The sequence below is a fragment of the Ranitomeya imitator genome, chromosome 3 (genome assembly GCF_032444005.1).
Source record: "Ranitomeya imitator isolate aRanImi1 chromosome 3, aRanImi1.pri, whole genome shotgun sequence".
Lineage (NCBI taxonomy): Eukaryota > Metazoa > Chordata > Amphibia > Anura > Dendrobatidae > Ranitomeya > Ranitomeya imitator.
The window spans coordinates 826,735,519-826,750,702 of record NC_091284.1 but is presented as its reverse complement, the minus strand read 5'-3'; the positions used below and the strand labels follow the sequence as shown (position 1 = coordinate 826,750,702).

General features: G+C 49.4%; 1 protein-coding gene across 3 annotated transcripts in view; it reads left to right on the top strand.

The window, feature by feature from the left end:
- Positions 1-15,184, top strand: part of C2CD3 (C2 domain containing 3 centriole elongation regulator) — an 87,540-nt gene that overhangs the window by 20,368 nt on the left and 51,988 nt on the right. For all 3 annotated transcript variants that reach the window (XM_069759445.1, XM_069759443.1, XM_069759444.1), the window contains 4 exons: positions 9,219-9,370; positions 13,911-14,151; positions 14,231-14,405; positions 14,483-14,666. In XM_069759445.1, the coding sequence (XP_069615546.1) occupies positions 9,219-9,370; positions 13,911-14,151; positions 14,231-14,405; positions 14,483-14,666 (752 nt within the window). The remainder of the gene's footprint in view (positions 1-9,218; positions 9,371-13,910; positions 14,152-14,230; positions 14,406-14,482; positions 14,667-15,184) is intronic.

Below are 15,184 nucleotides of genomic sequence, written 5' to 3'. Positions count from 1 at the left end.
AAGACCCTGCAAAAGCAGTTCAGGGCGGGAAGTGAGGGGCCATGGAGCGTCTACAACTAACTAGTTTAGAGTTGGCGTACCCTCCTCAGCGAGGCCGGTCCAGAGCTTGTCAGGAGAGCAGAGAAAACTCTGTACATGGAGTGATCAGAGCGTCTACTACAAGGTCCTTAGGACCTCACAACATAGCTGGGTCCTAGAAATAAGGGCAGGAGCGAAGAGGTTCACAGCGGGGGTGCCCTAACACCGGAGAGTAAAAACGTACTCTTTAAGATCCGGAACTTAGATAGTCCGCTGCCGAGCTTTACATGACCAGAATATAGAGCTGGTGCCTTTCCTCATGCTGAGGTGCGCTGTTGATGGCACAGGTAGGTCGCTCAGTTAACCAGTCGGTCTGTTTTCTCAGAGGCGTCCCTGAAGCGAGAGGAGCAGTGAGCGAGACAGAAGATGGTTCTGAAATCCAGTAGGTTGATCTAGAGGCAGACTCCTTCCCGACACCCATGACTGCTGTGATGGTTGAAGACCTCTCCACAGGGCAAGAGATTTGTATCGGTTGACACCATCTGCTGATGTGGGGAAAAGACGATCTGCCAGAAGCAGAGCTGGGTCTGACGACCGACAAAAGGTTTCTGTGGAGACTATAAAGGAGACAACTGGGACCATTCAAAGAGGCCTCTGATTTGCTTCATTGAGACGAAATAGAAAGTTATCAAGGAGGTGAAACTGGGCAAAGGGCACCACCTTGGAAAACTGGAACCAAACTGCCCCAAACCCTTATACAACAACCAGACGGACCACAAACACACATGACACTGCGGCTCAAAAATGGGGCAAAACCCCAACCGGAAAGTGAAGGCCATGTCCCCAAAATGACTGTTACTAGGAAGATGTCAGACACGATTATCCATCCAAGGAACATTAAGGAGATTTGGAAGCTGGAGGTTATTTCTCAGTCAGGTCTTCACTACCCCGGAAACCGTTCCTCATTAGAAACTGGGTAGATGACTCCTTGTACCTGAAGCTCGGAAATTAAATGAGAGCACGGGGTCGAGCCTTTGGAAGCGGGCAAAGGAAACTGTGTTTGGGGGCATGGAGGCGAAGATGATATTGGCACTGACAGATGCCACCTCCATGACCCAGGCGTCCCCCAAGTGACTCCATCCAAATTTCTGTGAAAAAGAGAAGGCTTACAGGTCCTGGAGCAGGGCTATCAGAACACTTTAGGCCCGGACCAGGGATGCCTGGAGTCGGAGGGTCCGGAGGATCTCTTGTCAACATTAAACAAGGAATTACAAAATGAGGGGCAACTCAGAGTGCGGCGGATGGTTGAGAGCAGTCCGGCGTGGGTGAGGCCAGCTGGGCATCCTGCTCATACTCTAGGGATTTAGGCAGGGGGTAATTGTTGTCATCCGCTATGGCTCGGTACCAAGAATAATCCAGGGAGGCCGAAGAGTGGCTATGGGAGGCCATCGTACATATCATGTGCATCTTCTGGGAGGTGCAATAGTCTACACAAGCGCCATGTCACAGAGCGTTGATTGTGTAAGTAAACGCTCACGGGCAATGCCTGTGTAAAAGACCTGACCCATCTGATCAAGTTCAGTGTCTGAAAGGGAGCGGCGGAGTCACTAGCGCCAGGTTCTGGAACTGAGGCAGATGGCCGACGGCTGACCGGATGGCCGACGGCTGACCGGATGGATGACGGCTAACCGGATGGATGACGGCTGACCGGATGGATGACGGCTGACTGGATTGATGACGGCTGCTCGCATGGACGACGGCTGCCTGCATGGACGACGGCTGCCCGCATGGACGACGGCTGCCTGCATGGACGACGGCTGCCCGCATGGACGACGGCTGCCCGCATGGACGACGGCTGCCCGCATGGACGACGGCTGACCGCATGGACGACGGCTGACCGCATGGACGAAGGCTGACCGCATGGACGAAGGCTGACCGCATGGACGAAGGCTGACCGCATGGACGACGGCTGACCGCATGGATGACGGCTGACCGCAGTGCGAACTTATGAGTTGGTAACCATTGTGACAGGGTGAAGCCTACAGGGTCTGTCCAGGGAGGGAACATAGAAAACAATGAGAGTAAGCCCTACCGGTACCAGGAAGGCTGCAGGATTTGTTAAACCGCAGATTGTCTCTCAAATGGGACTAATGACGGAGAGGCGGCAGGTTCTGCATCTGGATCCAGCATGTGGCTGGGAAGACTGCGGCAAGAAGTAGAAAAAGGCAGCCAAGGGGGCGGTAAACCAGGGGGTATAAAGAGGAGGGAGATTCCAGGGAATGGACCGTAGCTAGAAGCCATGGGGGGACATTATATTTCACCATCATGTTGGGGGGGATTATACTCCCATCTGAAGTCATCGGATGCCGGCAGGGTCACCCCGTTGTGGCCTCTGACTTTTGCAGGAGCAGCCATGGTGGGTGGGTGACGGATGGTGATTGTTGTCAGCCGGGAGGTGCACTACTGTGGAGTGCATGATGTGTTCTCACTAGATGGTGACCTGAGGTGGAGGACCTCTGTGCCACCTGGGAAGGAGCCATATAAAAAAGAAACGTGCATAAGACCTGGTGGCGGACCTCTCTGCCTCCAACAGACACAAAGCTAATGCTGAGCCGCCTTGTGCATGAAGAGACAGCCAACCGGGTGGAGCAAGAGGTTTTTCACCTAGTATTAGGCCCCCTAGTGGCTGGATGTATACCACAGTCTTGTGTCCGCAATGATATTAATGAGAAATCTAGATTTTGTTTTCTGCTAGTTACTAGGTGAAAAGTGGCCATTGTGTGCCCTTATTGTATTCCCGCTGTTCCCGAGTATACATTATATTTACATGCTAGCTGAAGAGCCCGGCGTTGCCTGGGCATAGTAAATATCTGTGGTTAGTTATAGCACCTCACTTCTCTCATTTTCTCCCTTACACCTCTTTTTTTCCCCCTCACTCCTCTCATTCCCCCTAACACATTTCGACCTCACATCTGTCATTTTCCGATCACTCCACTATTTTGCCTCACACCTCTCATTTTTGTCGTCTCCCTTATATATAGTATACACCTGTATGTCATCTCCTGTATATAGTATATACCTGTATGTCATCTCCCCTGTAAATAGTATATACCTGCTGTATGTCATCTCCTCCTGTATATTGTATATACCTATGTGTCATCTCCTGTATATAGTATATACCTGCATGTCATCTCTTTTGTATATAGTATATACCTGTATGTCATCTCCTATATATAGTATATACTTGTGTCGTCTCCTGTATATAGTATATGCCTGTATGTCATCTCCCCTGTATATAGTATATACAGGTCCTTCTCAAAAAATTAGCATATAGTGTTAAATTTCATTATTTACCATAATGTAATGATTACAATTAAACTTTCATATATTATAGATTCATTATCCACCAACTGAAATCTGTCAGGTCTTTTATTGTTTTAATACTGATGATTTTGGCATACAACTCCTGATAACCCAAAAAACCTGTCTCAATAAATTAGCATATTTCACCCATCCAATCAAATAAAAGTGTTTTTTAATAACAAACAAAAAAACCAACAAATAATAATGTTCAGTTATGCACTCAATACTTGGTCGGGAATCCTTTGGCAGAAATGACTGCTTCAATGCGGCGTGGCATGGAGGCAATCAGCCTGTGACACTGCTGAGATGTTATGGAGGCCCAGGATGCTTCAATAGCGGCCTTAAGCTCATCCAGAGTGTTGGGTCTTGCGTCTCTCAACTTTCTCTTCACAATATCCCACAGATTCTCTATGGGGTTCAGGTCAGGAGAGTTGGCAGGCCAATTGAGCACAGTAATACCATGGTCAGTAAACCATTTACCAGTGGTTTTGGCACTGTGAGCAGGTGCCAGGTCGTGCTAAAAAATGAAATCTTCATCTCCATAAAGCATTTCAGCCGATGGAAGCATGAAGTGCTCCAAAATCTCCTGATAGCTAGCTGCATTGACCCTGCCCTTGATGAAACACAGTGGACCAACACCAGCAGCTGACATGGCACCCCACACCATCACTGACTGTGGGTACTTGACACTGGACTTCAGGCATTTTGGCATTTCCTTCTCCCCAGTCTTCCTCCAGACTCTGGCACCTTGATTTCCGAATGACATGCAAAATTTGCTTTCATCAGAAAAAAGTACTTGGGACCACTTAGCAACAGTCCAGTGCTGCTTCTCTGTAGCCCAGGTCAGGCGCCTGTGCCGCTGTTTATGGTTCAAAAGTGGCTTTACCTGGGGAATGCGGCACCTGTAGCCCATTTCCTGCACACGCCTGTGCACGGTGGCTCTGGATGTTTCCACCCCAGACTCAGTCCACTGCTTCCTCAGGTTCCCCAAGGTCTGGAATCGGTCCTTCTCCACAATCTTCCTCAGGGTCCGGTCTCCTCTTCTCGTTGTACAGCGTATTCTGCCACATTGTTTCCTTCCAACAGACTTACCATTGAGGTGCCTTGATACAGCACTCTGGGAACAGCCTATTTGTTGAGAAATTTCTTTCTGGGTCTTACCCTCTTGCTTGAGGGTGTCAATGATGGCCTTCTTGACATCTGTCAGGTCGCTAGTCTTACCCATGATGGGGGTTTTGAGTAATGAACCAGGCAGGGAGTTTATAAAAGCCTCAGGTATCTTTTGCATGTGTTTAGAGTTAATTAGTTGATTCAGAAGATTAGGGTAATAGGTCATTTAGAGAACCTTTTCTTGATATGCTAATTTATTGAGACAGGTTTTTTGGGTTATCAGGAGTTGTATGCCAAAATCATCAGTATTAAAACAATAAAAGACCTGACAAATTTCAGTTGGTGGATAATGAATCTATAATATATGAAAGTTTAATTGTAATCATTACATTATGGTAAATAATGAAATTTAACACTATATGCTAATTTTTTGAGAAGGACCTGTACCTGCTGTATGTCGTCATCTCCTGTATATAGTATATACCTGTGTCATCTCCTCCTGTATATAGTATATACCTGTGTGTCATCTTCCCTGTATATAGTATATACCTGTATGTCATCTCCTCCTGTACATAGTATATACCTGTATGTCATCTCCCCCTGTATATAGTATATACCTGTCATCTCTCCTGTATATAGTATATACCTGTGTGTCATCTCTCCTGTATATACCAGTGTGTCATATCCCCTGTATATAGTATATACGTATCATCTCCCCTGTATATAGTATATACCAGTGTGTCATCTCCTCCTGTATATAGTATATACCAGTGTGTCATCTCTCCTGCATATAGTATATACCTGTATGTCCTCTCCTCCTGTATATAGTATATATCTGTGTGTCATCTCTCCTGTATATAGTATATACCTGTGTGTCATCTCCCCTGTTTATAGTATATACCTGTGTCATCTCCCCTGTATATAGTATATACCTGTGTATCATCTCCTCCTGTATTAGACCTCGTTCACACGTTATTTGCTCAGTATTTTTACCTCAGTATTTGTAAGCTAAATTGGCAGCCTGATAAATCCCCAGCCAACAGGAAGCCCTCCCCCTGGCAGTATATATTAGCTCACACATACACATAATAGACAGGTCATGTGACTGACAGCTGCCATATTTCCTATATGGTACATTTGGGGTACGTTTTGAGTATGTGAAAGTTTTGTGTGAGGCACCTTTTGCATGTGTTGCAACTTTTGTGCATGTGGCAATTTTTCCGCGTGTGGCGAGTTTTCCATGAGGTGAGTTTTGCACTTGTGGCGAGTTTTCCATGAGGTGAGTTTTGCACTTGTGGCTAGTTTTGCATGAGCCTAATTTTGCACGTGTGGCGAGTTTTGCGTGAGCCTAATTTTTGCATGTGGCGGGTTTTGCGCGTGGCGAGTTTTGAGCGGCGACTTTTGTGTTTCGACTTTTATGTGGCGAGGTTGGTGTATGTGTGGTGAAATGTGTGCTGAGGGTGGTATATGTGTTCAAGCACGTGGTAGTGTGTGGCGCATTTTGTGTGTGTGTTCATATCCCCGTGTGTGGTGAGTATCCCATGTCGGGGCCCCACCTTAGCAACTGTACGGTATATACTCTTTGGCGCCATCGCTCTCATTCTTTAACACCCCCTTGTTCACATCTGGCAGCTGTCAATTTGCCTCCAACACTTTTCCTTTCACGTTTTCCCCATTATGTAGATAGGGGCAAAATTGTTTGGTGAATTGGAAAGCGCGGGGTTAAAATTTCGCCTCACAACATAGCCTATGACGCTCTCGGGGTCCAGACGTGTGACTGTGCAAAATTTTGTGGCTGTAGCTGCGACGTTGCAGATGCCAATCCCGGACATACATACATACACACACACACACTCACACTCACACTCACACATACACATACATACACACTCACACATACACATACACACATACACATACACACACACACTCACACATACATACACACTCACACATACACACACACACACACACACACACACACACACACACATTCAGCTTTATATATTAGATTTAATCCGTCATACATTTCTGGAGGTACCGACCGGTAAATTTACTACTTATCATTAGGATCTTTTCCAGGGCTGCTTGGCTCTTGCGATGCTCAGGGGGTGTGGCTCTCGGGGAGCTTTTTGTGGGCGTGGCTTACGGATGTTCTGTGATCGTGGCTCTAAGGATTCCCTGAGGGCGTAGCTTGATACTCTGGGGGTGTGGCCTTCATTATGCTCTGGGGTGTGGCTCTCGGGCTCCCTGGGGGCGTGGCTCTTGGGATGATCTGTGGGTCATGGCTCACAGAATGTTCTGGGGTATGGTACTCTAGATATTCTAGGGGCGTGGTTCTCTGGATACTTTGGAGGCGTGGTTTTCTGGATACTTTGGAGGCGTGGTTCTCTGGATACTCTGAGGGCGTGGTTCTCTGCATACTCTGGGGGCGTGGCTCTCTAGATACTCTGGGGGTGTGGTTCTCTGGATACTCTGGGGGGTGGCTCTCGGATACTCTGGGGGTGGCTCTCGAATACTCTGGGGGTGTGGCTCTCGGATACTCTGGGGGGTGGCTCTCGGATACTCTGGGGGGTGGCTCTCGGATACTCTGGGGGGTGGCTCTCGGATACTCTGGGGGGTGGCTCTCGGATACTCTGGGGGGTGGCTCTCTGATACTCTGGGGGGTGGCTCTCTGGACACTCTGGGGGGTGGCTCTCGGATACTCTGGGGGTGGCTCTCGGATACTCTGGGGGTGGCTCTCTGGATACTCTGGGGGTGGCTCTCTACATACTCTGGGGGCGTGGTTCTCTGGACACTCTGGGGGCGTGGCTCTCTACATACTCTGGGGGCGTGGCTCTCTACATACTCTGGGGGCGTGGCTCTCTGGATACTCTGGGGGTGGCTCTCGGATACTCTGGGGGGTGGCTCTCGGATACTCTGGGGGGTGGCTCTCGGATACTCTGGGGGGTGGCTCTCGGATACTCTGGGGGGTGGCTCTCGGATACTCTGGGGGGTGGCTCTCTGATACTCTGGGGGGTGGCTCTCTGGACACTCTGGGGGGTGGCTCTCGGATACTCTGGGGGTGGCTCTCGGATACTCTGGGGGTGGCTCTCTGGATACTCTGGGGGTGGCTCTCTACATACTCTGGGGGCGTGGTTCTCTGGACACTCTGGGGGCGTGGCTCTCTACATACTCTGGGGGCGTGGCTCTCTACATACTCTGGGGGCGTGGCTCTCTGGATACTCTGGGGGTGGCTCTCTGGATACTCTGGGGGTGGCTCTCTACATACTCTGGGGGCGTGGCTCTCTGGATACTCTGGGGGCGTGGTTCTCTGGACACTCTGGGGGCGTGGCTCTCTACATACTCTGGGGGCGTAGCTCTCTGGATACTCTGGGGGCGTGGTTCTCTGGATACTCTGGGGGCGTGGTTCTCTGGATACTCTGGGGGCGTGGTTCTCTGGATACTCTGGGGGCGTGACTCTCTACATACTCTGGGGGCGTGGCTCTCTACATACTCTGGGGGCGTGGCTCTCTACATACTCTGGGGGCGTGGCTCTCTACATACTCTGGGGCGTGGCTCTCTGGATACTCTGGGGGTGGCTCTCTGGATACTCTGGGGGTGGCTCTCTAGATACTCTGGGGGGTGGCTCTCGGATACTTTGGGGGGTGGCTCTCGGATACTCTGGGGGGTGGCTCTCTGGATACTCTGGGGGTGGCTCTCTGGATACTCTGGGGGGTGGCTCTCGGATACTTTGGGGGGTGGCTCTCGGATACTCTGGGGGGTGGCTCTCTGGATACTCTGGGGGTGGCTCTCTAGATACTCTGGGGGTGGCTCTCGGATACTTTGGGGGGTGGCTCTCGGATACTCTGGGGGGTGGCTCTCTGGATACTCTGGGGGTGGCTCTCTAGATACTCTGGGGGTGGCTCTCGGATACTTTGGGGGGTGGCTCTCGGATACTCTGGGGGGTGGCTCTCTGGATACTCTGGGGGTGGCTCTCTAGATACTCTGGGGGTGGCTCTCGGATACTTTGGGGGGTGGCTCTCGGATACTCTGGGGGGTGGCTCTCTGGATACTCTGGGGGTGGCTCTCTAGATACTCTGGGGGTGGCTCTCGGATACTTTGGGGGGTGCCTCCCGGATACTCTGGGGACGTAGTTCTCTAGATACTCGTGGCGTGGCTTTTTGGATTCTCTGGGAGTTGTGGTCACATGATTTCCTGTGACTCCAAAATATGTCTCCAAAATGCCCAGGGTTCATGGTGCTTTCACATTGTGTTGTGTTCCCCGTCTTTGTAGACTGTGTCTGGCTGCCCGCCTCCTGTAGGCACACACGTCTGAAGATGGTGCAGGTGAGAGCCCACCAGCACACAGAAAGCAATGTGAAAGCGCCACAAAACTGTAACTCTGATGGGGAGGAGGGGGATGCAGCTTCAGCAGTATTTTGTGGCTGGAGGATCTCGTCCTCTCCACATATTGGTGGGTTTGGAGGACTCAGCTGAGCGAGAGGGAAAGAACAATCTATCTGCAGGTTATGCACAATTTGTGAATGAAAAAATATCAATCTACAGATGGGGATTACTGATAAACGCATGTGAAGGCTGAACGTCCCATGCCGAGTTCACGGTGCCGGGGATGAGATATGTGGAGCTGTTTGCTGGGGTCCTCGCGCTGTAGACATCGGGGTCGGAGCACCAGTGCAATGTTTTTCTGTCCATAGTGTTAATGGTTCGTTCCCTGGCTTTCCCAGGTGGCTCCGGTTTCTCTGACAAGTCGTCTCCTTGAGAGGATGAAGAATAACGTCATGATCATCGAGGTCTGGAATAAAGTCCCAGGTCCAGGTCCTGACCAGCTCCTGGGCCTGGCCAAGCTCTCCTTGCATCAGTTCTACATGTCCTTCAGGTGAGCGCTCAGGATCATCCAGTCTGTAGATATTATATGGACTTGTAGCCTCCACCAGCTGCTATTACATCCCCTCCCCCACCACCAGCCGGTATAACATTTCCTCCCCCACCACCACCGTTATTACATCTCCTTCACTAACAGCCGGTATTACATCCCCCCTCCACCTCCACCAGCCGGTATTACATCCCCTCCACCTCCACCAGCCGTTATTACATCTCCTTCACTAACAGCCGGTATTACATCCCCCCTCCACCACCACCAGCCAGTATTACATCCCCTCCACCTCCACCAGCCGCTTTTACATCCCCTCCCCCACCACCAGCCGGTATTACATCTCCTTCACTAACAGCCGGTATTACATCCCTCCCCCACCACCACCACCACCGTTATTACACCCCACTGTACATTATACCGGGATTAGATTATATAACCCCCACTGTACATTATACCGGGATTAGATTATATAACCCCCACTGTACATTATACCGGGATTAGATTATATAACCCCCACTGTACATTATACCGGGATTAGATTATATAACCCCCACTGTACATTATACCGGGATTAGATTATATAACCCCCACTGTACATTATACCGGGATTAGATTATATAACCCCCCACTGTACCGGGATTAGATTATATAACCCCCACTGTACATTATACCGGGATTAGATTATATAACCCCCCCACTGTACATTATACCGGGATTAGATTATATAACCCCCACTGTACATTATACCGGGATTAGATTATATAACCCCCCACTGTACATTTTACCGGGATTAGATTATATAACCCCCCACTGTACATTGTACCGGGATTAGATTATATAACCCCCCACTGTACATTTTACCGGGATTAGATTATATAACCCCCACTGTACATTATACCGGGATTAGATTATATAATCCCCCACTGTACATTATACCGGGATTAGATTATATAACCCCCACTGTACATTATACCGGGATTAGATTATATAACCCCCCACTGTACATTTTACCGGGATTAGATTATATAACCCCCCACTGTACATTATACCGGGATTAGATTATATAACCCCCCACTGTACATTATACCGGGATTAGATTATATAACCCCCCACTGTACATTATACCGGGATTAGATTATATAACCCCCACTGTACATTATACCGGGATTAGATTATATAACCCCCACTGTACATTGTACCGGGATTAGATTATATAACCCCCACTGTACATTATACCGGGATTAGATTATATAACCCCCCACTGTACATTATACCGGGATTAGATTATATAACCCCCCACTGTACATTGTACCGGGATTAGATTATATAACCCCCCACTGTACATTATACCGGGATTAGATTATATAACCCCCACTGTACATTATACTGGGATTAGATTATATAACCCCCACTGTACATTGTACCGGGATTAGATTATATAACCCCCACTGTACATTATACCGGGATTAGATTATATAACCCCCCCCACTGTACATTATACCGGGATTAGATTATATAACCTAATAATCTAATCCCGGTATAATGTACAGTGGGGGGTTATATAATCTAATCCCGGTATAATGTACAGCGGGGGGGTTATATACAGTGGGGCAAAAAAGTATTTAGTCAGTCAGCAATAGTGCAAGATCCACCACTTAAAAAGATGAGAGGCGTCTGTAATTTACATCATAGGTAGACCTCAACTATGGGAGACAAACTGAGAAAAAAAAATCCAGAAAATCACATTGTCTGTTTTTTTATCATTTTTTTTGCATATTATGGTGGAAAATAAGTATTTGGTCAGAAACAAACAATCAAGATTTCTGGCTCTCACAAACCTGTAACTTCTTCTTTAAGAGTCTCCTCTTTCCTCCACTCATTACCTGTAGTAATGGCACCTGTTTAAACTTGTTATCAGTATAAAAAGACACCTGTGCACACCCTCAAACAGTCTGACTCCAAACTCCACTATGGTGAAGACCAAAGAGCTGTCAAAGGACACCAGAAACAAAATTGTAGCCCTGCCCCAGGCTGGGAAGACTGAATCTGCAATAGCCAACCAGCTTGGAGTGAAGAAATCAACAGTGGGAGCAATAATTAGAAAATGGAAGACATACAAGACCACTGATAATCTCCCTCGATCTGGGGCTCCACGCAAAATCCCACCCCGTGGGGTCAGAATGATCACAAGAACGGTGAGCAAAAATCCCAGAACCACGCGGGGGGGCCTAGTGAATGAACTGCAGAGAGCTGGGACCAATGTAACAAGGCCTACCATAAGTAACACACTACGCCACCATGGACTCAGATCCTGCAGTGCCAGACGTGTCCCACTGCTTAAGCCAGTACATGTCCGGGCCCGTCTGAAGTTTGCTAGAGAGCCTTTGGATGATCCAGAGGAGTTTTGGGAGAATGTCCTATGGTCTGATGAAACCAAACTGGAACTGTTTGGTAGAAACACAACTTGTCGTGTTTGGAGGAAAAAGAATACTGAGTTGCATCCATCAAACACCATACCCACTGTAAAGCATGGTGGTAGAAACATCATGCTTTGAGGCTGTTTCCCTGCAAAGGGGCCAGGACGACTGATCCGGGTACATGAAAGAATGAATGGGGCCATGTATCGTGAGATTTTGAGTGCAAACCTCCTTCCATCAGCAAGGGCATTGAAGATGAAACGTGGCTGGGTCTTTCAACATGACAATGATCCAAAGCACACCGCCAGGGCAACGAAGGAGTGGCTTCGTAAGAAGCATTTCAAGGTCCTGGAGTGGCTTAGCCAGTCTCCAGATCTCAACCCTATAGAAAACCTTTGGAGGGAGTTGAAAGTCCGTGTTGCCAAGCGAAAAGCCAAAAACATCACTGCTCTAGAGGAGATCTGCATGGAGGAATGGGCCAACATACCAACAACAGTGTGTGGCAACCTTGTGAAGACTTACAGAAAACGTTTGACCTCTGTCATTGCCAACAAAGGATATATTACAAAGTATTGAGATGAAATTTTGTTTCTGACCAAATACTTATTTTCCACCATAATATGCAAATAAAATGTTAAAAAAACAGACAATGTGATTTTCTGGATTTTTTTTCTCAGTTTGTCTCCCATAGTTGAGGTCTACCTATGATGTAAATTACAGACGCCTCTCATCTTTTTAAGTGGTGGAACTTGCACTATTGCTGACTGACTAAATACTTTTTTGCCCTACTGTACATCTCCTTCACTAACAGCCGGTATTACATCCCCTGCTCCACCACCAGCCGGTATTACATCCCCTTCTCCACCAGCCGGTATTACATCCCCTCCCCCACCTCCAGCCGGTATTACATCCCCTCCACCACCACCAGCCGGTATTACATCCCCTCCTCCACCAGCCGGTGTTACATCCCCTCCACCACCACCAGCCGGTATTACATCCCCTCCCCCACCTCCAGCCGGTATTACATCCCCTCCCCCACCTCCAGCCGGTATTACATCCCCTCCCCCCCACCAGCCAGTATTACATCCCCTCCACCACCACCAGCCGGTGTTACATCCCCTCCACCACCACCAGCCGGTGTTACATCCCCTCCACCACCACCAGCCGGTATTACATCCCCTCCACCACCACCAGCCGGTATTACATCCCCTCCCCCACCACCAGCCGGTATTACATCCCCTCCACCACCACCAGCCGGTATTACATCCCCTCCCCCACCACCAGCCGGTATTACATCCCCTCCACCACCACCAGCCGGTATTACATCCCCTCCCCCACCACCAGCCGGTATTACATCCCCTCCCCCCCCACCAGCCGGTATTACATCCCCTCCACCACCACCAGCCGGTATTACATCCCCTCCCCCACCACCAGCCGGTATTACATCCCCTCCCCCACCACCAGCCGGTATTACATCCCCTCCCCCACCACCAGCCGGTATTACATCCCCTCCACCACCACCAGCCGGTATTACATCCCCTCCACCACCACCAGCCGGTATTACATCCCCTCCTCCACCAGCCGGTATTACATCCCCCCTCCACCACCACCAGCCGGTATTACATCCCCTCCCCCACCACCAGCCGGTATTACATCCCCCCTCCACCACCACCAGCCGGTATTACATCCCCTCCTCCACCAGCCGATATTACATCCCCTCCCCCACCACCAGCCGGTATAACATCCCCTCCTCCACCACCAGCCGGTATTACATCCCCTCCTCCACCAGCCGGTATTACATCCCCCCTCCACCACCACCAGCCGGTATTACATCCCCTCCCCCACCACCAGCCGGTATTACATCCCCCCTCCACCACCACCAGCCGGTATTACATCCCCTCCTCCACCAGCCGATATTACATCCCCTCCCCCACCACCAGCCGGTATAACATCCCCTCCTTCATCCGCCGGTGTTGTGCTCACATTATCTTCATGCCTTTACATATAATTTGCTCCTATTTATTATAACTCCTTTTCTGGATGGTTTTAACCCTGCAGACGCCACCAATCACCACACAAGTCAGTTTCTTGTCATCTCATTACTTACTGTCTGTATTTTTGTGCAGTGACCCCAAAATTTGCCGTCTCCTGCTCCAAGCGCAGTATCCCGTGGTTGCGGTGGACCGTTTTCTCCCCATCGTCGACATGTTCAGCGGTTCTGAGCACGGCCGACTTAAGGTCCTACTTGCCATGGGATCTGGGGACCAAGTGGTGGCATTGCAAAGGTTAAAAAACGATGAGGGAACCTCTGCCGCCCAGACCCCAAGACCGGCACATTTCCTGGACCCCCCGCAGTCATCGGTAGAGGTACCCGAACACTGAGGCTTGGATACATCCCGCACTGTGTGTGTGTAGCGTTATTAACTATGTGATGTCCGTCTTCCAGATGTCCAGGACCTCGGAGAGCAGCACCGATCACGTGTTTGACGTACATGTAGAAAGCGTGAAGGGTCTCGCTCCCCTGCAGTCCACGGTGTGGGGGGAAGCTGACTGCTTTGTACAGTATTTCTTTCCGGGGGCTTCTGCTGCATCCGGGTTGGGCTCAGAGCTGCCGGAACAAGGTTAGTGGGGTCCAGAGACCCTCCACTTGTATCATGTGTATGCCACACGGTTCATGTTTCTATTATCTATATTTCAGGCCTGAGTCTGAAGCCTGTACGTACGGCCACCACCCTCTGTGTGCCAGATCCCATCTTCAATGATCGGCAGAGCCATTCCTTGGTCGCCCCGTCCGATACTCCGGTGCAGAGGCTGCTGCTCAGTGCATTCTCCATGCAGGGCCTCTCTGCGGGAGGAGGGATGACCTTCGAAATCTGGTGCCGGTAAGATGCATGTAGGTTAGGAAATGAGCTTCTCCCCTGCGTAATCCTGCATTTCCATAGCTTATTTTCCAGTACACACGCTCACCGGCCCCCCGTGACTCCGCAGGAGACCGATGGGCTTCTATGAAGGCCTCCATTGCTGCCATCTTGGTACACCCCCGAATCTCACCTCTAGGATGAGCTTCAAAGGAGGCTGCAATTTATACAACATACTGCAATACAGAGGTCCCCGGGACAAAAAAAAACAAAGTAAAACAATTTTCAAAAAGTAAAAAAAAAAAATCTGAAATTTTACCCAGTTTAAAAATAAACATATTAATGAAAATGTCGGCTCAGCGTGGAAAAAACAAGCGCACGCACTTCTCCGTAAGCAGAAAGATCACAATGTTACAGGGCTCGGAGAGTGAGACCGCAAAAAAAAAATTTTTTTTTTATGTTCTAAATTTAGAACGCTACAAGTTTGGTATTTGCGGTGTCCTATTGACCTGGAGAATCATGCGGCGCAGTCATTTTTTGCA